At 47.6% G+C, this 23,165-nt stretch overlaps 1 protein-coding gene across 3 annotated transcripts in view; it reads left to right on the top strand.

The window, feature by feature from the left end:
• Window positions 1-1,837: 1,837 nt before the first annotated feature.
• LOC140430959 (embryonic protein UVS.2-like) overlaps window positions 1,838-23,165 on the top strand; it is a 258,091-nt gene continuing 236,763 nt past the window's right edge. For 2 of the 3 annotated variants that reach the window (XM_072518802.1, XM_072518800.1), the window contains exons 1-4: window positions 1,838-1,958; window positions 12,764-12,841; window positions 12,933-12,963; window positions 19,440-19,511. In XM_072518802.1, the coding sequence (XP_072374903.1) occupies window positions 12,785-12,841; window positions 12,933-12,963; window positions 19,440-19,511 (160 nt within the window). In that variant the 5' untranslated portion in view covers window positions 1,838-1,958; window positions 12,764-12,784. The other variant, XM_072518801.1, reaches the window with a different exon arrangement.

Genomic DNA, 23,165 nt, shown 5'->3' with positions numbered 1-23,165 from the left:
TGGTGTTGTAAGACTTCTTACTGATCTCACTGCAAAGCAGTTGGAGAGGGCATGCGTGCAGGAGAGCTGTTGGAAAGAGAGCACAGTTAGAGAGAGAGCACAGGATGGAGAGAAGTTGGAGAGAGCGCGCACACTGGAGAGCAGTTGGAGAGAGCACACGCACTGGAAAGCATTAGGAGAGTGCGCACACTTGAAAGTAGTTGGAGGGAGTGTGCGCACTGTAGACAAATTGGAGATAGAGGGCGCCATGGAGAGCTGTTGGAGAGAGCACGCGCTCAGAAAAGCAGTAGGAGTGTGTGCACTGGACAGCAGTTGGCCAGAGAGCATGCACTGGAGAGCAATTGGAGTGAGCGCACACATTGGAGAGTATTTGGAAAGAGCATGCGCATTGCAAAGAGTTGTAGAGAGCATGCGCGCTGGAGAGTCATTGGAGAGAGCCCACGCACTGGAGAGCAGATGGAGAGAGCGCACACGTTGGAGAGATTGCACACGCTGGAGAGAAGTTGGAGAGAATGCGCACACTGGAGAGAAGTTGGAAAGAGCACGCGCGTTGGAAAGCTATTGAACACAGCACGCGCACTGGAGAGCAGCTAGAGAGAGCGCGTTCACTGGAGAGCAGTGGAAACAGCATGCGCGCTGGAGAGTAATTGGAGAGGGCACACACACTGGAGAGCAGATAGAGAGCGTGCGTTGGAGCGCAGTTGGAGAGAGAGAGCATGCATTGGAGAGCATTTGGAGAGCACACACTGGAGAGCAGGTGGCGAGAGCACACGCACTGGAGAGCAGTTGAAGAGACCATGCGCGCTGGAGAGCAGTCGGACAGAGCGCGAGCACTGGGGAGCAGTTGGAGAGACCGTGCGCACTGGAGAGTGCACCCGTTGGAGAGCAGTTGGAGAGAGTGCTCACACTGGAGAGCAGCTGAAGATAGAGCGTGCATTGGAGAGCAGTTGGAGAGAGCACGCGCGCTGAAGAGCAGTTGCAGAACGCGCTGTACCGCAGATGGAGAGAGCATGCACTGGAGAGCAATGAGTAGAGTGCGCGTGCTGGACAGAAGTTGGAGAGAGCGCGCTTGAGAGCATTTGGAGAGAGCACAGGCACTGGAGAGCAGTTGAAGAGCGCACGCGCACTTGAGGCAATTGGAGAGAGCGCGCGTGCGGACTGGAGAGCAGTTCGAGAGAGCGGGTGCACTGGAGAGCTCTTGGAGAGACCCGCCCACTGGAGAGCTGTTGGAGAGACCGTGCGCAATGGAGAGAAGTTGCAGATAGTATGCACGCTGGAGATCAGTTGGAGAGAGCGCTCGTGCACAGGAGGGCAATTGGAGAGAGCACGTGCACTGATGGCCAATTGGAGAGAGAGCGCGCTTGAGTTCTTGGGAACGCGCGCACTGGGGAGCTGTTGGAGAGAGCTTGCGCGTTGGAGAGCAGTTGGAGATAGTGCGCGTCTGGAGAGTACTCGGGAAGCGCATGCACATTCCCGAGCAGTTGGAGACAGTGCGTCTGCTGGACAGCAGTTGTGGAGCGCGCACGCTTTCAGCAGTTGGAGAGTGGGCGCGCACTGGACATCAGTTGGAGAGAGAGCACGCGCACTGGGGAGAGAGAGCGCGCATTGGGGCAGTTTGAAAGAGCACGCGCGCGGGAGAGCAGTTTGTGAGACTGCAAGTGCGCGCTGGAGAATGGTCGGAGAGAGCGTGCACACGCTGGAGAGCGGTTGGAAAGAGAGCGGGTCGAGTGGCGCGCGTACCAGAGGGCAGTTACAGAGATCCCATGCACTGGACAACGAGACCGCGCGCGCGGCGGTGATTGAAAAACGCATGCGCAGTAGAGGAGCGGTTGGAAAGAGCGCCTGCGCGATGGTCAACAAGTTTCTGGAGAAAAGCAAAACGTGATCGAGGGATCGGCCCTTAAATACTTGGATAGCGGGAATATAAAGTAAAACAGAGTGAGCACAGCAGTGAAAGCGTAAGTAGTGCCGGCAGCCCGTGTTGGGGATTGTGGAGCTGGTTTAAGTGTTGAGTTTATTGTGGGAAACATTTTGCTCGTTTCAGCGCCAGGGATTGTCTCTCAGAACAACCCTCTGAAGTGCCTGAGTGGAGGACGTGAGAAGTTGCTCCTCAGCCCCATAGGAGCAAGTTAACCCTTTCAACATTGACTCCCAGTAAGGGTACTTTCCACAGTGTTGGTATTACCACCAAGTTCAATGGCATAGACCTTGAACAGTTGGAGCAACTCCAGACTGGAAAAGGAACTACCATCATATATATGTCTTTGTGCTAGGTATGATTCCAACCTGTGGAGAGTTTTGTCTGATTCCCATGGACTTCAATTTTGCTTGGGCTCGGGCTCCTTGCTTCAGCCAAGGCTATCAAAGAGGTCTGACGCTTTGACACCATCTTAGCTCAGCCTGTATCACCTGGAAGAACAAGGGTAGTTGATGCATGGACCCATCACTTGCAAGTTCCTGTTTAAAATACACACCATCCTAACTTGAAACTATATTTCCGTTTCTGTACTGTTACTGGGTCAAAACTCTGGAACTCAGTTCTTCACAACGCAGCGGGTGAATCTACAACACACTGTCTGCAGCAGTTCAGAATGATGAATAATGACAGTCTTTTAAGCACCATTAGACGTAGGCAAAAAATATTGACCTTGCTAGTAATGTTTCCGTTCCAAGAAAATGTTTAAAAATTTCTGTGAGTAAACAATCCACTCGAGTTAATAAGATCATCTGTATCTTTGAAAATTGAATTAACAGGTAGTGTGAATCATTGAATGTTTAATTAAGCCTCTAACCAAAGAGCTTGGAGTCCAAACAATGAAAAACTGAGGCAGGGGCAAAATCTTGGCTTCCGTGACCGATTTAAATATGGACAGACTTCCATTCAAGAAGGACTCGCCTCTGGGCCACCAAGTGCTCTCCATTAATAACCCGGGTGGGGGTGGGGGTCTTTGATTATGCTGCCTGCTTTCCCAAGGCACTGGGTGGTGTCGACAGAATCAATGGATGGGAGGCGGACTCAGGTGATGGACTGGGCTGTGTTCATGACTCTCTCTAGTTTCTTATGGTCTTGGGCCGAGCAGTTGCTCTACCAGGCTGTGATGCAGCCAGATAGGAACCTTTCTATGGTACATCTGTAAAAATAATTAAGATTCAATGTGAACATGCTGAATTTCCTTAGTTTCCTGAGGAAGTATTGGCGCTGTTGTGCTTTCTTGATCATAGCGTTGACGTGGGTGGACAGCGACAGATTGTTGGTGATGTATACACCTAGGAATTTGAAGCTGTCGATCATCTCCACATCGGCACCATTGATGCAGACAGGGATGTGTACGATACTTCGCTTCCTGAAGTCAATGACCAGCTACTTAGTTTTGCTGATGTTGAGGGAGAGATTGTTCTCGTTACACCACACCACTAGGTTCTGTATCTCCCTCCTGTACTCTCGCTCATCATTGTTCGAGATCCGACCCACTACGGTTGTGTCATCAGCAAACTTGTAGATGGAGTTGGACCCAAATTTTGCCACAGTCATGTGTGTATAGAGAGTATAGTAGGGGGCTAAGTATACAGACTTATGGGGCCTTGGTATTGACGACTATTGTGGAGGAGGTGTTGTTGTTTATCCTTACTAATTGTGGTCTATGGGGCAGGAAGTCAAGGTTCCAGTTGCAGAGGGAGGACCAGTCCAAGCATTTGGAGTTTTGATATGAGTTTGGCTGGGTTTATGTGTTTAAGGCGGAGCTGTAGTCAATGAGGCTGTACCAGCCTCCCCGAACAGGCGCCGGAATGTGGCGACTAGGGGCTTTTCACAGTAACCTCCATTGAAGCCCACTTGTGACAATAAGCGATTTTCATTTCATTTCATTTTCATGAATGGGAGTCTGATGTAGGAGTCCTTGTTGTCGAGATGCTCCAGGGATGTGTGTAGGGCCAGGGAGATGGCGTCTGGTGTGGACCGGTTATGCATTAAGTGAATTGCAGTGGATTGAGGCATTCTGGGAGTATGGAGTTGATGTGTCTCATGGCCAACGTCTCAAAGCACTTCATAATGATTGATGTCAAGGCCACCGGACGGTAGTCATTGAGGCACATTGCCTGGTTCTTCTTTGGCACTGGTATGATGGTGGCATTCTTGAAGCAGATGGGAACCTCGGAATGGAGAGGTTGAAGATGTCCACGAACACACCCACCAGTTGGTCTGTGCAGGATCAGTGTGCACAACCAGTGACTCGTCACAACCCGTTTTTTCCAGGAGGCTCACTTTCAAGAAGGCTGATCTGATTTTGGAGGCTGTTACGGTAGGTATGGGTGGGTTCAAAGCTGCTGGAGTAGTTGACAATGGTTTGTTGGTTTAACGCCAATGGAGTTCCTGAGATCAGGACCATACGGTTTCCTATGACCTCCCCAGAATATGAACTGTCCCTTTAAGGGGACGGGGCTTCGCCTCAACCAGGAGAGCCCCAATTCACATAAAACCCCCCTGTGTGCAGGTCAGGGAAGGAGACCCTTAGGGGAGTTTGGATTTGCATTGTAATAAACCTTATTTGTTAATCTCTACTTACTGTCTGTGCGTCCTCATTTCCATGGATCCAACACTGGTAATGAGGATGGGATTCAGTGAAGCTGCCGTCGACCCCTGGTGCTACGCGCCCGGTGACCCCTGGTGCTACGCGCCCGGTATACCTTGACTAGGTCTCAGGAGACCCATCGACTGACTGCCAAAATGCCGCATAATCGGGAAGCTGGAGCTATTTATAATAATTTTTATTAGTGTCACAAGTAGGCTTACTGCAATGGAGTTACACACTCTGGTGCCTTTTCAAGTACACTGAGGGAGAATTCAGAATGTCCAATTCACCTACAAGCACGTCTCTCGGGACTTGTGGGTGGAAACCGGAGCACCCGGAGGAAACCCACCCAGACAAAGGAAGAATGTGCAGACTCTGCACAGACAGTGACCCAAGCCGGGAATTGAACTCGGGTCCCTGGTGCTGTGAAGCAACAGTGCAAACCACTCTGCTACCGTGCCACAACGCAGGTACAGACGATTGGGGACAATACGTCGAGCGCATACAATATTTTTAAAGACAAATGCGATTATCGATGATGAGAGACAAACTGGTGCTGTGGAGGGCCTACCTAAAGTGTGATAAAAAGCCTAACTCACCCGGAGCTCCCAGATACCTGGTTGTTCCCCATCCTGGTGGCCTGAGTGGGGAAGCATTTCGACCCGAAACCGCAACTCATTGTAAGCCGCTTCCGGTTCCACATGGCTACTCAAGCCCAGGCCGAGTCAGTGAGTGATTTCCTGGCCCGCCTCTGAAAACTGGCAGAGACTTGTGAATTCGGAGCACATTAAATAAGATACTCTGGGACCGCTTCATTTGTGGACTCCGCGACGCAGCCACACAGAATAAATTATTATCTGAGGCCCGCTTGGACCTGCAACACGTGGTAGAGATAGCCATCTCCGGAGAAAGCGCCAAACAAGGAGTCCTGGAGCTCCTGGGAATGACGGTGCTCAGTCTGGGACACCAAGGTGAATGGCAGTCACACTCAGCTAGGATTGAGGAAGCCGGACTCTGGCCACCGGCAGTGGGGCACCTACGGGAAGATCACAGGCTGCCCTAACCGAGGCCGAGAGTGCCGCCGGACGATCTCTCCTGACCTTGAGGAACAGGAATATGACTGCCGACCAGTGGGGGCTGCAACAAGCTGCAAGGGAGCAGGAGGCCCGACAGTGATCTACCCACCTGCCGACTCACCAGGCGCGATGGCCCCCCCATGTGACAGGGCTTATTATGTGGATGATAATGACCACACCTACCAGCAGTTATGCTTTGTGGCTGCACCAAGTGTGGCGCCCATCCAGATCTCTCTGCAAACTAACGGACACCCCATCAGCATGGAGCTCGACACTGGGGTGGCATTGTCTGTAGTCAGTCGCTGTACGTTTGACCGCATTCCGTCTGGCCTTCAATCACTGACCCTGTTGGACACCAACGCATGGTTGGCCACTTGTATGGCGACACCGCTGGCAATAGTGGGCACTTCTTATGTTCTGGTTGAGTATGATCAGCAATCTGCAAGTCTTGCTCTGGTGGTGGTCCACGGGAGTGATCCAAGCTCCCTGGGATGTGACTGGTTACATCACCTGTGGTTAGATTGGCAGCAGGTGTGCTGCATGCAACCACATGGCCCTGAAGGGGTTCTGACCAAATTTCCGTCGGTATTCCAGGGTGGCTCGGGTACTATGAAAGGGGCAGTGGCCTGAATAAGCATGGACCTGATGGCTCAACCATGCACGACCTGTTCTGTACGCCCTATGACCCAAAGTAGATCCCGAATTGGACCGGATGGAGAGTTTGGGCATCATACGCCTGATGCAGTTCTCTGACTGGGCAGTGCCGGTCGTCCCGGTCATGAAACCTGATCGATCCATGCATTTATGTGGAGACTATAAGATGACGGTCAACTGCGTGTCTCAACTGGACCATGTTCCAGTCTCTCGGATTCAGGATCTTTATGCGAAGCTGAGCAGGGATCGCACGCTTATGAAACTCTATGTGAGTCACACCTCCAGTTAGTCCCAGCCCATGGGTCCAGACGCTTCATGACCATGAACACGCACTGGGGTTATATGAATACACCCACCTGCACTTTGGGGTTTCCTCCAATGTGTAATGGAGAATATCCTGCGAGGCCGACCAGGAGCATCTGCCACATCTGGCGGAAGTGCTGAGGCATTTTGAGGAAGCCGGTATCCACCCCTGGCAGGAGAAGTGCATCTTCAATGCTGCTGAGGTAACATATCTGTTACCTGAGGTTGCACCCCGTGGAAGAAAAGGCCCTGCAATTTGGCAGGCCCCCGTGCCAGGTGGCCCGGAAGAACTCTGATCATTCTTAGGCCTGGTCAATGACCTGGTCACCACTTTAGCCCCCCTCCACCATCTGTGAAAAAAGGGGCAATACTAGGAGTGGGCCCAGGAGCAGCAGATGGCTTTTGCCAGGGTGAAACAACAACCTTCCTCAGCAAGACTGCAAATCTACTTCAACCTGTCATGACCATTCTTGTTGACCTGCAATGCTTCTTTGTACAGCACCGGGTCCGTGCTGCCCCACATCATGGTCGATGAATCTGAATGTCCCATCGCTTTCATCTCACGAACGTTGGCAGATGGGGAGAAATTAGACGCCATCATGTTTGGGGCATATGACTGTTCTGGAACACCGCTCCGGGGCAGAAATTCCCCATGCCGAAGCGTTAAGCTGTCTGCTCCTGTCAGCCAGGCCACCAACACCAGCGGCGGCCGGTGAGGTCATTGCCATCCTCCATTTAATGGACTTGTTACCAACACAGTGTCCTGCATTCGAGGGTGGACCCAGACTGACTCAGCTATCATGTGTCTGCCACATGGTGCACTATGGGGTTCAGCACTGGGCTTTACCACAGGATCTGAAGGCCTACACCTCGGAAGATGATGCCAGAGGTTAGCATAGTGGAGGGTGTACTCGTTTGGGGGACCTGCATGGTGGTCCTTGAACATGGACGTGGCCCAGTCCTGATGGACCTCCACAATGAGGGAGTCCAAGATAAAAATGTTAGCTTGCAGCTACATTTGATGGCACAGCATTGACGCGGACATTGAGCAGGTGGCCCAGTGCTGTGTCCAATGTAAGGCACACCAGAAGTTGCCTCCTGCAGCCCTGCCCCACCCATGGGAATGGCCAGGTTGTCTGAGGTCTCCCCTCCATATCGACTTTGCCGGCCCCTTTCAGGGCGCTGTGTTCCTCATGTTCGTCCATGCCCACTCCAAATGGATGGAGGTCCTCAAGCTACAGCACCAATGGCCTTGACCACTATAGAGCAGCTCCAGTACAGTTTTAGCAAACACTGCATACCTGAGATGCTGGTGTCAGACAATGCACATCCAAAGATGTGCAGGTTAGGTGGATTGGCCATGATGAATTGCCCTTGGTGTCCAAAATTGCCCTTCGTGTTGGGTGGGGTTGCTGGGTTGTGGGGATGGGATGGGGGTGTTGACCTTGGGTGGGGTGCTCTTTCCAGGAGCCAGTGTGGGATCGACGGACCGAGTGGCCTCCTTCTGCACTGTAAATTCTATGATCTATGATTAATCTGGGACAAAGGTTCGGCACAACATTGTGGGCCGAAGGGCCTGTTCTGTGCTGTATTTCTTAAATTTTTTTTTAAAATGGTACAGCTTTCACGAGTGCAGAATTTTCGGTGTTCTTGTCCACCAACGTGATCCGCCACATGAGAACCGCCCCGTACCACCAGGCCTCAAAAGGGTTGGCCGAGTGGGTGGTGCAAACTTTCAAGCTTGAAATGAAGAAGCAGACATCCTCTTCATGGGAGACCCGCTTGGTCAGGTTCTTATTCTGCTACCGGACAACCACGACAGGCATCGCGTCAGCCAAGATGTTGATTGGTCGCCATCTCCATACCCAGGTAAGTCATTTTTCCGGATATTGGCGGGAAAGTCTGCCATGCTCTTGACCAAACCGAGGTGGTTGCAAGCCACCGCTGTGCGAGTTCGCTTGAATCCCGAGTGTTGTAATGATGAAAATGGGACCCATTTCCTTCCAAATGCCAGCACAAGGCCATGCGTCTAATCGCCACGTGAACCACCTCTGAAGTCACATGCTGGATACTCCGGCCATACCGGAGTACCAATTTGGATGTCCTAGCGCTGCCACCTTCGCCACTGCCCCTACCGCCCCTGTTGCCATCGCTGCACCCAACTCTGCCGGCTGTCAAGGATCCAGGGGTCATTTTTGAGGATACCGGGATGGTGGACAACGAACTGCCTAGCTCCGACTCTGAAACCATGAAGGCACACGTGTCGGCTCTTGTGGCCACGCCTGCAATGCTGCCACCGACCAGACACTCATCATGCAAACACCGCTCACCAGTCCGATATATGCCTCCTGACACCATACGGTCTGTGTCTGAACGCTGTCCACCGGCGAAACGGTCAAAATGCCCGGCATCCTTAGTCTTGGATGTGGACGGTGCTCTGGATTTGGGGGAGGGAGGAGTATTATATCCCAACGGAGGTCCCGGGATTAGGACCAAAAGGTTTCCCATGACGCCCCCCCCCCCCCCCCCAGCAGGGCTTCCCCTTCACAAGGAGAGCGCCAACCCGCATAAAAACCTCATCCTGTGTGCAGGTCAGGCTCAGGGGAGTGGAGGAGTTTAGATTTGACTCATAATAAACCTTGTTCGATAATTTCTACCTATTGTCTATACGTCCATGGATCCAACATGTAGGAATCTACGTATTCTGAAATACTTCCTTGAATGTCTGTCACCTTAACTCTATTGACCTCTGCATTAGCCTTGTTCACTTCATCTACCTTATCTTTCATGCCCACAAAGTTGCCCTTATTTAAGTTTAAAATATTAATCTGAGACTCTCCCCTTTCAAATAGGACGTAAATTTCATTCATATTATGGTCACTGCTACCTAGGGGTGCCTTCATTCTGCGGCCATTAATTAATCCTGTCACATTACACGATACACAGTCTAAAATAACCTGTTCTCTGGTTGGTTCCAGAACATGCTGCTCTAAGAAACTATCTTGAAAGCATTCAATGAACTCTTCATCCAGGCTACTGCTACCATTCTGATTTTTCCAGTTCATACGTAGATTAAAGTCATCCATGATTATTGTTGTCCCTTTGTCGCAAGCATCCAATATTTCTTTTTGTGTATTTTGCCTTACATTAACTGACCAGAGACGACTGACCAGGGGTGGATGGATAGTTCCGATGAGGTTCTCTCGCTGATTAACTCACAAAAAACAAGGATGTAAGAGGAGTCTAAAAATATCTGTTAGCTGACCAGCAGTAAACCAGCAGTAAAATAAAAGCAAAATGTTGTGCATGCGGGAAATCGGAAAAGCAGAAATGCTGAAAAACAAGCAGGCCTGGCAGCATCTGTGGAGAGAGAAACAACGGTTATGGCCGGAATTTTCCCTGTATTTGGCAGAGTGCGATGGTGTGTGGGAAAAGCTACGTTTGCCCACTGACGGCATTGGTGAGTTTTAACGCTGATTGTGAGGCACTTAGAATAAAGAATTTCTCCACTGGTTTCACACCGTTCTGTGTTTAGTCTCCCCAATGTAGAGGAAATCATATTGGGAAATGCAAATAATGCAACCAAGTTGAAGGAGGTGCAAATGCTGTTTCATTTGAAAGGAGTGTTTAGACCTTTGGACAGTGAGGAGGGAAAGGGTGAAGGGGTAGGTGTTGCACCTTCTGTGACTGCATGGGAAGGTGCCATGCAAAGGAGATGAAAGGTTGGGGCCGATGGAGAAGTGGACCAGGCTGTCATGTAGGGAGTGGTCCCTGTGGAATGCTGACGGGCGGGGTGAGGGTAAGATGTTTAATGGTGGCATCATGTGGAAGCTGGTGGAAATAGTGGAGGATGATCCTTGGAATGTGGAGGCTGGTGGAATGAAAAGTGAGGACTAGAGGCACAGAGATGCGGGAGATGTGTTGGACAAGTTTGAGTGCCCTTGTTGACCATAGTGGGGGGGAACCTCGGTTGAGGGAAATGGCAGACATGTCAGAAATGCTGTTTTTGAAGGTGGCATCATCGGAACAGATGTGGAGGTGGAGAAAGTGGGAGAATGGGATGGACACAACATCTAGAACTCCCAGTTGCGGTTGCAGAGAACAGTATCTATCCTGGAATCCCTGCAATGCAGAAGGAAGCCATTCGGCCCATTGAGCTTGCCCCAACCCTCTGAGAAAGCACCCTACCGAGGCCCAATCTGGCACTTTATTCCCATAACCCCACCTATGGGCAATTTAGCTTTGCCAATCCACCTAACCTGCACATCTTTGGACAAGAGGAAGAAACCGGAACACTCGGAGGAAACACACGCAGACATGGAAAGAATGTGCAAATTCCACACAGTCACCCGAGGTCGGAATCAAGGCCGCAGTGCTAACCACTGTGCCACCTCTATCTCCCTGAGTATTCTGTTTCCTGTCACTACCACTTTCCTCTTCGTTAATGGTCAGTCCACCATCCACCTTCTCCCCATCCATACAGGCAGCAAGTATCTTGTACCTGTTGGGCAAAGCTAGAGGCTGAGGCTCCTCCAACACTACATGATGGTTCCATGTACCTGCCTGTCTCACACACTGTTAATGACTATTGACCAACTCCAAAGTTATGTCTAACCTAAGGGGTGTGACTGCATCCTGCAATAAAGTATCCAGGGAACTCGTCCCTTATCTGACACCATGCAACATAGAATCATAGAATTTACAGTGCAGAAGGAGGCCATTCAGCCCATCGAGTCTGCACCGGCACTTGGAAAGAGCACCCTAGTTAAGCCCACACCTTCACCTTATCCCCGTAACTCAGTAACCCCACCGAACCTTTTTGGACACTAAGGGCAATTTAGCATTGACAATCCACCTAACCTGCACGTCTTTGCACCGTGGAAGGAAATCGGAGCACCCGGAGGAATCCCACACAGACACGGGGAGAACGTGCAGACTCCACACAGACAGTGACCCAAGCCGGAAATCGAACCTGGGACCCTGGAGCTGTGAAGCAACAGTGCTAACCACTGCGCTACTGTGTATCTGCAACGCTAAGCCGAAATTACCTAAGCCACAAATCCTTTCTGCAAATATGGTTGTCAGGGATTAGAGCACATACCACAGATTCCATATGTTGTAAAAATGGCACACCATCAACCCTCCCATTTCTGTCCAACATAATTTGTTTAATAAGTCACTCCGTTAATAATTTATAGAGCTAAAGTTGGGCCTACTGAGCTGGTCGACAAGGAAGGAAATTCATCAACTACTGGACGATGAAAGAGAGTGGAAAAAAGAGCAAGTCTTTAGCCCTCTGCACCTATTTGCCACCTGAACCAAATTCACTCAATGCCTCTCACTAAGGTGTGGACTGATGTTTGCACGCCCCATAAAAAAACAGCTTAATGGGCAGCACGGTGGCGCAGTGGGTTAGCCCTGCTGCCTCATGGCACCGAGGTCCCAGGTTCGATCCCGGCTCTGGACCACTGTCCGTGTGGAGTTTGCACATTCTACCCGTGTTTACGGGGTTTCGCCCCCACAACCCAAAGATGTGCAGGGTAGGTGGATTGGCCACGCTAAATTGCCCCTTAATTGGAAAAAATTAATTGGGTACTCTAAATTTATTTTAAAATGGCAGCTTAATGAGTCATTGTTGTGAAATTGTTGATGTGTTGCCGAAAGTTTGAAAAATTAAGATCTGGATTTTCTGGCGCTGTCAACTGCTGGGATTGTCCGATCCTGCTGAAGGTAAGTGGACTTTTGGCTGGCTGGCCGCATCCTCGGTGGAGGTTCTTGCCACCATGGGGTTGAAAAATCTGGGGATAAGTCTCTTCTGGAAAGTGGCTGATCTTGCTTGTCCTTTCAGTAAAAAATGCTGATTTTTTAATTCTTCCTTTCAACCCTTGTATATTTGGAGAACAGCAGGCAAGATTGACCATAATTTTACTTTTTTTTTTCAAAATCTGAAAAAAATCCGTGTTTTCAGAAAAAGTTTTAAATTTTAGTCTTGAGCTGCAACAAATTAAGACACTGGTACTATTATGGGGTAAAGTAATTCTACCCTCTATGGAAACATGACGAATGATTTTGAAGTTACTTGTTAAAGTGATCTTATATTGGTCATGTTCTAGAATAGAGTAATTTCTTTTCTTGTTTTTTTTCCACATTTCTGTAAGGCAGATTTGTAGCTAACAGCAGAAGATGTACTTTTCCTTTGCCGTTTTGACCTCCCTGTTGAGCATCTTATGGAGCAATGCGGTAAGAAGCGACTGAGAAATTGCCATTATTGTTACTAATATCCCGAATCATTTTTGTATAAGTTTTCTAACACATTTTTATTTTAATGCAGGATGAACGTATATTGGCGCCCACATTTCAAGGTTTGTTTCTTGTACAGAATTTCAAGACCAGATATTTTTAACTTTGAAGGTATGCCTTCAAATACTGGATGCCTGGTACATGCTGGATCTAAGAGAAAGGAAAGGAAAGATGAATATTTTCATAATATTTTACTTTCCAGTGCATTATTTTTGAAGGTAATTGCTATTGTGTTGTACAGTATCCATTTTTTCTGATTGTTTTATTCATTAGTGGAATGTGAATATTGTTGGCATGACCAGAATTTATTGCCCGTCCCTAATTGTTCTTGAGAAGGTGCTGGTGAAGAGCCTTCTTGAATGACTGCAGCCCATGTGGTGTAGGTACGTTTACAGTGCTGTTAGGGAGGGAATTCCTGGATTATGACCCAGCGACAATGAGGAGTAGTTCCATGTCAGGAATGGAAACTTGCAGATAGTAGTGTTCTCCTGCATCTGCTGCCCTTGTTCTTCTAGATAGAGGCTGGAATTCTCCGACCGTTGGGGTTCTCTCTTCCTGCCGGCAGCGCACTCCCGTGCACCTTGCCCACAGGTTTCCAGGCGACATGGGGTGGCTTCAATGGGAGATCCCATTGACAAGCAGCAGGAGTAGAGAATCCCATCATTAGCAAACAGTGCGTCGTCGAGAAGCATGCGGCTGGTGGACTGGAGAATCCTGCCCATAGTCTTCAAGTTTGGAAGATGCTGTTAAAGGAATCTTGGTGAGTTGCTGTAGCGCAGCTTGGAGATGATACACATAGTGATGATACACTATACAGCAACAGTGGAGGAAATAAATGTTTACTGTGTCTTAGATGGTGTCAAGCTTATTGAGTGTTGTCGGAGCTGCACTCATCCATGAAAGTGGAGAATATTCTATCACACTCCTGACTTATGCCTTGTAGGTAATGGACAAACTTCGGGGAGTCAAGAGGTGAGTTACTCACCACAAAATCCTCAACTACTTTTCTTTAGTTGCTCCAATTAGGTTTCTGGGCAATGATGAAGTCATACTTCCAGGACATTGATAGTAGAGGATTCAGCGATAATAGTGCCTTGAATTTCAAGGGGAGATGGTTAGATATTCTCTTGTTGGAGTTGTCTGTCATTACCTGACACTTGAATGGTCTGAATCTTCCTTGCATTGATTGGTCTCCAATAACCACAACTGTCTTCCATGTGTTACCACTTGTGCTAGGTATGTCTCCAACCAGTGGGAAACGTTCTGATTCCCACTGGCTTCAATTTTGCTAAGGGTTTTTCATGCCACCCTGTCAAATGCAGCATCGATTTCAAGGGCAGCCAATCTCACAATCAGTCATTCTCCCATTAAATCAGCTCTTTTGTTCATGTTTGGACCACAGCTGCAATGATAACCAGATCTACGCGGCTCTGCCGGAACGCAGACTGAACACCTATGATTCGGATAATGTTGAGTAAGTTTAGCATTGCTAGCACTGCCAATGTCACCTTCCATCAGTCGCTGATTGAGAACAGACTAACGGGCAGTAACTGTCTGGATTAGATTTATGTGTGGTGTAACTACTGAAACTGCTTGACTAAGGGGCGTGGCTAGTTGTGGAACACAAATCCTCAGTACTACATCTGAGATATTGCCATGGCGCATAGACTTTCCTGTATCCAGTGCCTTCATGAGGGACATGAGAAGTCTTTGGCAGGTAGGATCAAGGATAACCCTAAAGCTTTCTATAGATATGTCAGGAATATACAAATGACTAGGGTAAGAGTATGGCCAGTCAAGGACAGTAGCGGGAAGTTGTGCTTGGAGTCCGAGGAGATAGGAGAGGTGCTAAATGAATATTTTTCGTCAGTTTTCACACAGGAAAAAGACAATGATGTCGAGGAGAATACGGAGATTCAGGCTACTAGACTAGAAGGGCTTGAGGTTCATGAGGAGGTGTTAGCAATTCTAGAAAGTGTGAAAATAGATAAGTCCCCTGGGCCGGATGGGATTAAACCTAGGATTCTCTGGGAAGCTAGGGAGGAAATTGCTGAGCCTTTGGCTTTGATCTTTAAGTCATCTTTGTCTACAGAAATAGTGCCAGAAGACTGGAGGATAGCAAATGTTGTCCCCTTGTTCAAGAAGGGAAGTAGAGACAACCCCGGTAACTATAGACCAGTGAGCCTTACTTCTGTTGTGGGCAAAATCTTGGAAAGGTTTATAAGAGATAGGATGGAAAATCATCTGGAAAGGAATAATTTGATTAGAGATAGTCAACACGGATTTGTGAAGGGTAGGTCGTGCCTCACAAACCTTATTGAGTTCTTTGAGAAGGTGACCAAACAGGTGGATGAGGGTAAAGCAGTTGATGTGGTGTATATGGATTTCAGTAAAGCATTTGATAAGGTTCCCCACGGTAGGCTACTGCAGAAAATACGGAGGCATGGGATTCAGGGTCATTTAGCAGTTCGGATCAGAAATTGGCTAGCTGGAAGAAGACAAAGGGTGGTGGTTGATGGGAAATGTTCAGACTGGAGTCCAGTTACTAGTGGTGTACCACAAGGATCTGTTTTGGGGCCACTGCTGTTTGTCATTTTTATAAATGACCTGGAGGGCGGCGTAGAAGGATGGGTGAGTAAATTTGCAGATGACACTAAAGTCGGTGGAGTTGTGGACCGTGCGGAAGGATGTTGCAGGTTACAGAGGGACATGGATAAGCTGCAGAGCTGGGCTGAGAGGTGGCAAATGGAGTTTAATGCAGAAAAGTGTGAGGTGATTCATTTTGGAAGGAATAACAGGAAGACCGAGTACTGGGCTAATGGTAAGATTCTTGGCAGTGTGGATGAGCAGAGAGATCTCGGTGTCCATGTACATAGATCCCTGAAAGTTGCCACCCAGGTTCAGAGGGTTGTTCAGAAGGCGTATGGTGTGTTAGCTTTTATTGGTAGAGGGATTGAGTTTCGGAGCCATGAGGTCATGTTGCAGCTGTACAAAACTCTGGTGAGGCCGCATTTGAAGTATTGCGTGCAATTCTGGTTGCCGCATTGTAGGAAGGATGTGGAAGCATTGGAAAGGGTGCAGAGGAGATTTACCAGAATGTTGCGTGGTATGGAGGGAAGATCCTATGAGGAAAGGCTGAGGGACTTGAGGCTGTTTTCGTTAGAGCAAAGAAGGTTAAGAGGTGACTTAGAGGCATACAAGATGATCAGAGGATTGGATAGGGTGGACAGTGAGAGCCTTTTTCCTCGGATGGTGATGTCTAGCACGAGGGGACATACCTTTAAATTGAGGGGAGATAGATATAAGACAGATGTCAGAGGTAGGTTCCTTACTCAGAGAGTAGTAAGGGCGTGGAATGCCCTGCCTGCAACAGTAGTGGACTCACCAACACTAAGGGCATTCAAATGGTCATTGGATAGACATATGGACGATAAGGGAATAGTGTAGATGGGGTTAGAGTGGTTTCATAGGTAGGCGCAACATCGAGGGCCTGTACTGCGCTGTTATGTTCTATGTTCAGCCATTTTTTAATGTCGTGGAGTGAATCAAATTGGCCGAAGGTGTCCTGACCACAAGGATGGCAGCAGGATATCAACCAAAGTCAGTTCAACCCCAGGCCCACGTGCACAGAAGAGTCCCCTCAGGAAGTCCCTAAAATGTGCCTTCGATAAGGGACATCCCAAGCTCCAGGGGACAACAGGATACTAACCACAGCACCGGACCAGCACCTTCTGACAAACAAAGATTATCTCCCCCAAGCAGACCCCAAAACCTATACATAGTTGGTCCTGCACCTTCTCAGCTACACCCAGGGCAGTGCAACGCCCCCACTGAATAGCAGACTACTCACCCAGATGAAGAGAAGAAGAAAAAAAAAAACTTTTGAGGAAAAGGTTGGCCGAGGAACAATCAACAAATCAATCAAGGATTAACTCAGCCCTCCATGGCATGTGCCAGTACTCATTTCCTAAGAACACCAAACTCACGGAAAAGTCAGAAGGAATCCTGTCATCCCCAGGATACATAATTCTCCCAGGCCATCGATGGAGATAGGCACGGATTCTTAATTCAAAATAGCAAAAATAAAAACCTGGGCGGGATTCTCCGTCCCGGGAGCCGGCCAATGGAGTTTCCCATTGTGGGCAGCTCTACACCATCGGGAAATCTGCAGGTGTGAGTGCACTACCGGTGAAACTGAAGATCCCGCTGATGGAGAATCCAGCCCCTGATACGGTTAGCTCTAAATAGGGGGGCTATCCTCAATTTCAGTACGGAATTAACTAACTCTAACATTCAGCTCCACCCCCACCATCAACGCATCACCCTGCCCTGGTTCTAGTCACCTTCATTATAAATTAGATAAGGTGTGTCAAAAAAGCACTCCCCTCCCATAACCACAAGGATTATAACACGTAATAATAAAAAGCAGTTAAGCTCTAAATCACATCAATATGATTTTTGCTCGAATAGGATAACATATGACACTTGCCCTCATGTTCACATATCACAATCCCATACAGGAGAAAAGATAACAATAAATAATCAAAAACATAATCACAAGGGAGTAACATCCAGGATTATAGAATTGCAGGATCATGACACCATCTATGTTGCTCAAGATGGCCAACGCCAAGACATGATCAGCGAACACTCTTCAGAATCGCCCAAGGATTCCAGTGAATGACGCACCTTCACTTCTAACTTACCGCCGTTCTGGCATCCAAGCAACACGCAGCTGAGGCCGCTGAGGCCCCGGCCAGGGGGATGACCACCACCTTGGCCACCACTAACCCCTCGTGACGAGCATCTAGAATAGGACAATATAGGACCTGTTGTCAGGGGGCCCCAACTGACCCCAGACCTTGAAGATCGGATACTCTGTGCTACGTCGAACCTGATGCACCCAGGTACTAAATCGAGGTCACAAAGGCATATTAGCCAATTTTCGAGCGTCTTCCCGCATCTCGGCAGGGACCGGGCTCATAGACACACCTTATCCTGTCCCTACCTCCCAAACCCATCAGGATAAGCAACACGCCGTACAGCAGGACCGCAAAGTCTCAAAGGCATGCCCTTACCAGGGAAATTCCTCTCCTAAATGGAAGAACTCTATGATTGATTGATTGATATTTATTGTCACATGTACCGAAGTACAGTGAAAAGTATTTTTCTGCGGCCAAGGGAACATACACAGCATGTACATGGTAGACAAAAGAATAATTCACAGAGTACTTTGACAAATGCCACATCAATAAATAGTGATTGGTTACAGTGCGGAACTAGAGCCAAACAAAGCAATACATGGGCAAGAACAACATAGGGCGTCGTGAATAGTTTTCTTACAGGAACAGATCAGTCCGAGGGAGAATCGTTGAGGAATCGAGTAGCTGTGGGGAAGAAGCTGTTCCTACATCTGGATGTGTGGATCTTCATACTTCTGTATCGTCTGCCTGATGGAAGGGTCTGGAAGAGGGCAAAGCCTGGGTGTGATGGGTCTCTGACAATGCTGTCTGCCTTCCTGAGGCAGTGGGAGGTGTAGACAAAATCAATGAGTGGGTGGAAAGCTTGTATCATACTCCTCCACCATTCTCCCAAGGACACTTTGCAAATTTTCAAAGTGAGTTCCAAGGGCCTGCACCATCGTGCAGTGTTGTTCTGGATGAAGATCACAGCTTAAATTATAGAGCTGAGATCTTCATTGAGAACAACATTCTCAATGGTGGCCATCATCTGGATCCACACAGAACAGCCGAGGCGAATGCCCACTCACCAGCAACAATGCCACTGCAAGCTGGGCCACAGCCAATTTCGACCGCCACAGTCAAACAAGGATTTTCTGCAATTCATATCGGCTCCTCTTTGCAAAACACGAGTCAGGATCCTCCAGGGACATAGTGCAAGACATATACCCCAGAAAAGACAATTATGAAATGTGCACCAGGATATAATAAAGGATTACAAGATGAGCAAAGCTCACAAAAACATAGCTGCCCCCGTGCTCAAATCATGTGACCGCCCGGAAGTTCATTTTTACATGTTCATATCCAATAAGTATAATTGAATTATCACAATGAAAATATTGTTTTGCTGTGCACAATGCTCTTTCAATTATATTTGTCATATATATTTTAGCAAATTGTAAAGCAATTTTAATGCCTTTTACTCTCAGTTTCATATCAGGTCAATTTTAACTTAACCCCTAAAATGCCTGCATTATGGAAAATAATCTTCAGATTGTAAGTTCCTGATCTTAACTGTTGAAAGGTTAACTTTTTGGAAGCAAGGCTTTTCTGCTCCAGAAGAAAAGTGAAATTGAAAAAAGGATCTGCTATGCTTTCTGATCATATCCCTCTAGTGATTGTGTTGGGTGCGAGGGGAGGATTAGGGACACTTTTTAACAGATTATCTGAGTTATTTACTTTAATCAAACGTGGGCGGCGTCAAAGGGATCAAGTGGCTGGGAGAATTAAAAAGGAAAGTAGAAATTTTTCTGTTGAGGGACATTGCTGTAATATTTTAAATTGTTATTAACTTCCAGATACTGCCAAAGAAAAAGGAGTGGACTTCAGTGATATTATTAGCAAAATCATGGGAATTAATAAATATCTGGGTAAGAAAATTGCTGGCTTAAAAAATTTGTAACTCATAAATTTGTTTAGATGTTTTCGTGATGTGATATAATAGTGATTGACAGTTGTTTAAAGTTTGAGGACAGAAAAGATGAATTATTACACTGATGAGGAGATATACATTTTAAATATGGGGCTGTATTTAATGCAGCCTGTCATGGCAGCAAACACAATGGTTGGGCTCACTTAATCATAGGAGTGGCCTTGCGACAGTCTCCCAGTAGGAGTAGCCCTCCTCCAATTAAATTGGAGGGCAGAAGGTTCTGACAAGGGATTCCTGGTCAGCAGAATGTCAATTAGGTTAATTAATCAGCTAATTGACATATATCATCCCTGAGTCCACCACAATTTAGTATCTTCCACCCTGTTCTTCTGAAAAATTGGATGATTTTCACCCCAGCCTGCCTTAGTAACCATTAGGGGCAGGCAACTTATCCACTGTAAGTATAGCCAGTCAAACCTACATATCAATTTTTATCCTATCCACTCCTCTGCTGTCTCCACTTCCACCAATAATTTGTCTTTTATTTTATTGAACAATAATTTGTCTTTTATTTTATTGAACCCTAACTGCCCTTATTTCTGAGTCGCGTGTGTTTGGTTTTGCATGAAGGCTGAACGTTTGACGCTACATTTTACTTTTCTCAGACATAGTGGTTAATTAAGTTCCTCTTTCTTTGACTCAAGAAAATCATGTTTAATTGGCTCCTTATTGCTCACAGCTTAAGTAGTTAAATAATTCTGATTTGGAAAAGCAATATCCTCATGAAAAAGAAACTTAGAACATAGAACAGTACAGCACAGAACATCGGCCCTCGATGTTGTGCCAAGCCTTGTTCGAAACCAAGATCAAGCTATCCCACTCCCTGTCATTCTGGTGTGCTCCATGTGCCTATCCAATAACCGCTTGAAAGTTCCGAAAGTGTCCGACTCCACTATTACAGCAGGCAGTCTAATTCCACACCCTAACCACTCTGAGTAAAGAACCTACCTCGGACATTCCTCCTATATCTCCCCCCCTGAACCTTATAGTTATGCCCCCTTACAACAGCTACATCCACCCGAGGAAATAGTCTCTGAACGTCCACTCTATCTATCCCCCTCATCATCTTATACACCTCTATTAAGTCGCCTCTCATCCTCCTCCGCTCCAAAGAGAAAAGCCGTACCTCCCTCAGCCTTTCCTCATAAGACCTATCCTCCAAACCAGGTAAATCTCCTTTGCACCCTTTCCAATGCTTCCACACCCTTCCTATAGTGAGGTGACCAGAACTGTACACAATACTTCAAATGTGGTCTCACCAGGGTCATATACAGTTGCAGCATAACCCCACGGCTCTTAAACTCAAGCCCCCTGTTAATAAACGCTAACACACTATAGGCCTTCTTCACGGCTCTGTCCACTTGAGTGGCAACCTTCAGAGATCTATGGACATGAACCCCAAGATCTCTCTGTTCCTCCACATTCCTCAGAACCCTGCCGTTGACCCTGTAATCCGCATTCAAATTTTTCCTACCAAAATGAATCACCTCGCACTTATCAGGGTTAAACTCCATCTGCCATTTTTCGGCCCAGCTCTGCATCCTATCAATGTCTCTCTGCAGCCTACAACAGCCCTCCACCTCATCCACTACTCCACCAATCTTGGTGTCATCAGCAAATTTACTGACCCACCCTTCAGCCCCCTCCTCCAAGTCATTGATTAAAAATCACAAATAGCAGAGGACCCAGCACTGATCCTTGTAGTACACCGCTGGTAACTGGTCTCCAGCCTGAAAATTTTCCATCCACCACCACTCTGTCTTCTATGTGATAGCCAGCTACTTATCCAATTGGCCAAATTTCCCTCTATCCCACACCTCCTTATTTTCTTTATGAGCCGACCGTGGGGGACCTTATCAAACGTCTTACTAAAATCCATGTATACGACATCAACTGCTCTACCTTCATCTACACACTTAGTTACCTCCTCAAAGAATTCAATCAAATTTGTGAGGCAAGACTTACCCTTAACGACCGTGTTGACTATCCCGGATTAAGCTGCATCTTTCCAAATGGTCATAAATCCTATCCTTCAGGATCTTTTCCATTAACTTACTAACCACCAAAGTAAGACTAACCGGCCTATAATTACCAGGGTCATTCCTATTCCCTTTCTTGAACAGAGGAACAACATTCACCACTCTCCAGTCCTCTGGCACTATCCCCGTGGACAGTGAGGACCCAAAGATCAAAGCCAAAGGCTCTGCAATCTCATCCCTTGCCTCCCAAAAACTCCTAGGATATATCCCATCTGGCCCAGGGGACTTGTCGACTCTAAGGTTTTTCAAAATTGCTAATACATCCTTCCTCAGAACATCTACCTCCTCCAGCCTACCCGCCTGTATTTCACACTCATCCTCAAAAACGTGGCCCCTCTCCTTGGTGAACACTGAAGAAAAGTATTCATTCAATGCCTCTCCGATCTCTTCTGACTCCATGCACAAGTTCCCACTACTGTCCTTGACCGGCCCTAACCTCATCCTGGTCATTCTTTTATTTCTCACATAAGAGTAAAAAGCCTTGGGGTTTTCCTTGATCCGACCAGCCAAGGACTTCTCATGCCACCTCCTAGCTCTCCTAAGCCTTTTTTTTTAGCTCATTCCTTGCTACCTTGTCACCCTCAAGCAACCTAACTGAACCTTGTTTTCTCATCCTTACATACGCTTCCTTTTTCCTCTTGACAAGACATTCAACCTCTTTTGTGAACCATGGTTCCCTCACAAGGCCATTTCCTCCCTGCCCGACAGGGACATACCTATCAAGGACATGCAGTATTTGTTCCTTGAACAAGCTCCACTTTTCATTTGTGCCTTTCCCTGACAGTTTCTGTTCCCATCTTATGCTCCCTAATTCTTGCCTAATCGCATCATAATTACCCCTCCCCAATTATAAACCTTGCCCTGCCGTACGGCCCTATCCCTCTCCATTGCAATAGTGAAAGACACCGAATTGTGGTCACTATCTCCAAAGTGCTTTCCCACAAACAAATCTAACACTTGGCCCGGTTCATTACCCAGTACCAAATCCAATGTGGCCCCACCTCTTGTCGGCCTATCCACATATTGTGTCAGGAAACTCTCCTGCACACACTGTACAAAATGTGCCCCATCCGAACTGTTCGACCTATAGAGGTTCCAATCAATATTTGGAAAGTTAAAGTCACCCATGACAACTACTCTGTGACCTCCACACTTATCCATAATCTGTTTTGCAATTTCTTCCTCCACATCTCTATTACTATTTGGGGGCCTATGGAAAACTCCTAACAACGTGACCGCTCCTTTCCTATTTCTAACTTCAGCCCATATTACCTCAGTAGGTAGATCCCCCTCGAACTGCCTTTCTGCAGCCGTTAACTATCCTTGATTAACAATGCTGCTCCTCCACCTCTCTTACCACCTTCCCTGCTCTTACTGAAACATCTATACCCCGGAACTTCCAACAACCATTCCTGTCCCTGTTCTAATCATGTCTCCGTAATGCCCACAACATCGTAGTCCCAGGTACCAATCCACGCTCCAAGTTCATCTACCTTATTCCGGATGCTCCTTGCATTGAAGTAAACTTAAAAGTCCAACTGAGGAGGTTGAAT

This window comes from Scyliorhinus torazame, chromosome 10 (assembly GCF_047496885.1).
Source record: "Scyliorhinus torazame isolate Kashiwa2021f chromosome 10, sScyTor2.1, whole genome shotgun sequence".
NCBI classification, from domain to species: Eukaryota; Metazoa; Chordata; class Chondrichthyes; order Carcharhiniformes; family Scyliorhinidae; genus Scyliorhinus; species Scyliorhinus torazame.
The sequence above is the reverse complement of the archived record's forward strand: the minus strand, read 5'-3'. Positions and strand labels throughout refer to the sequence as shown.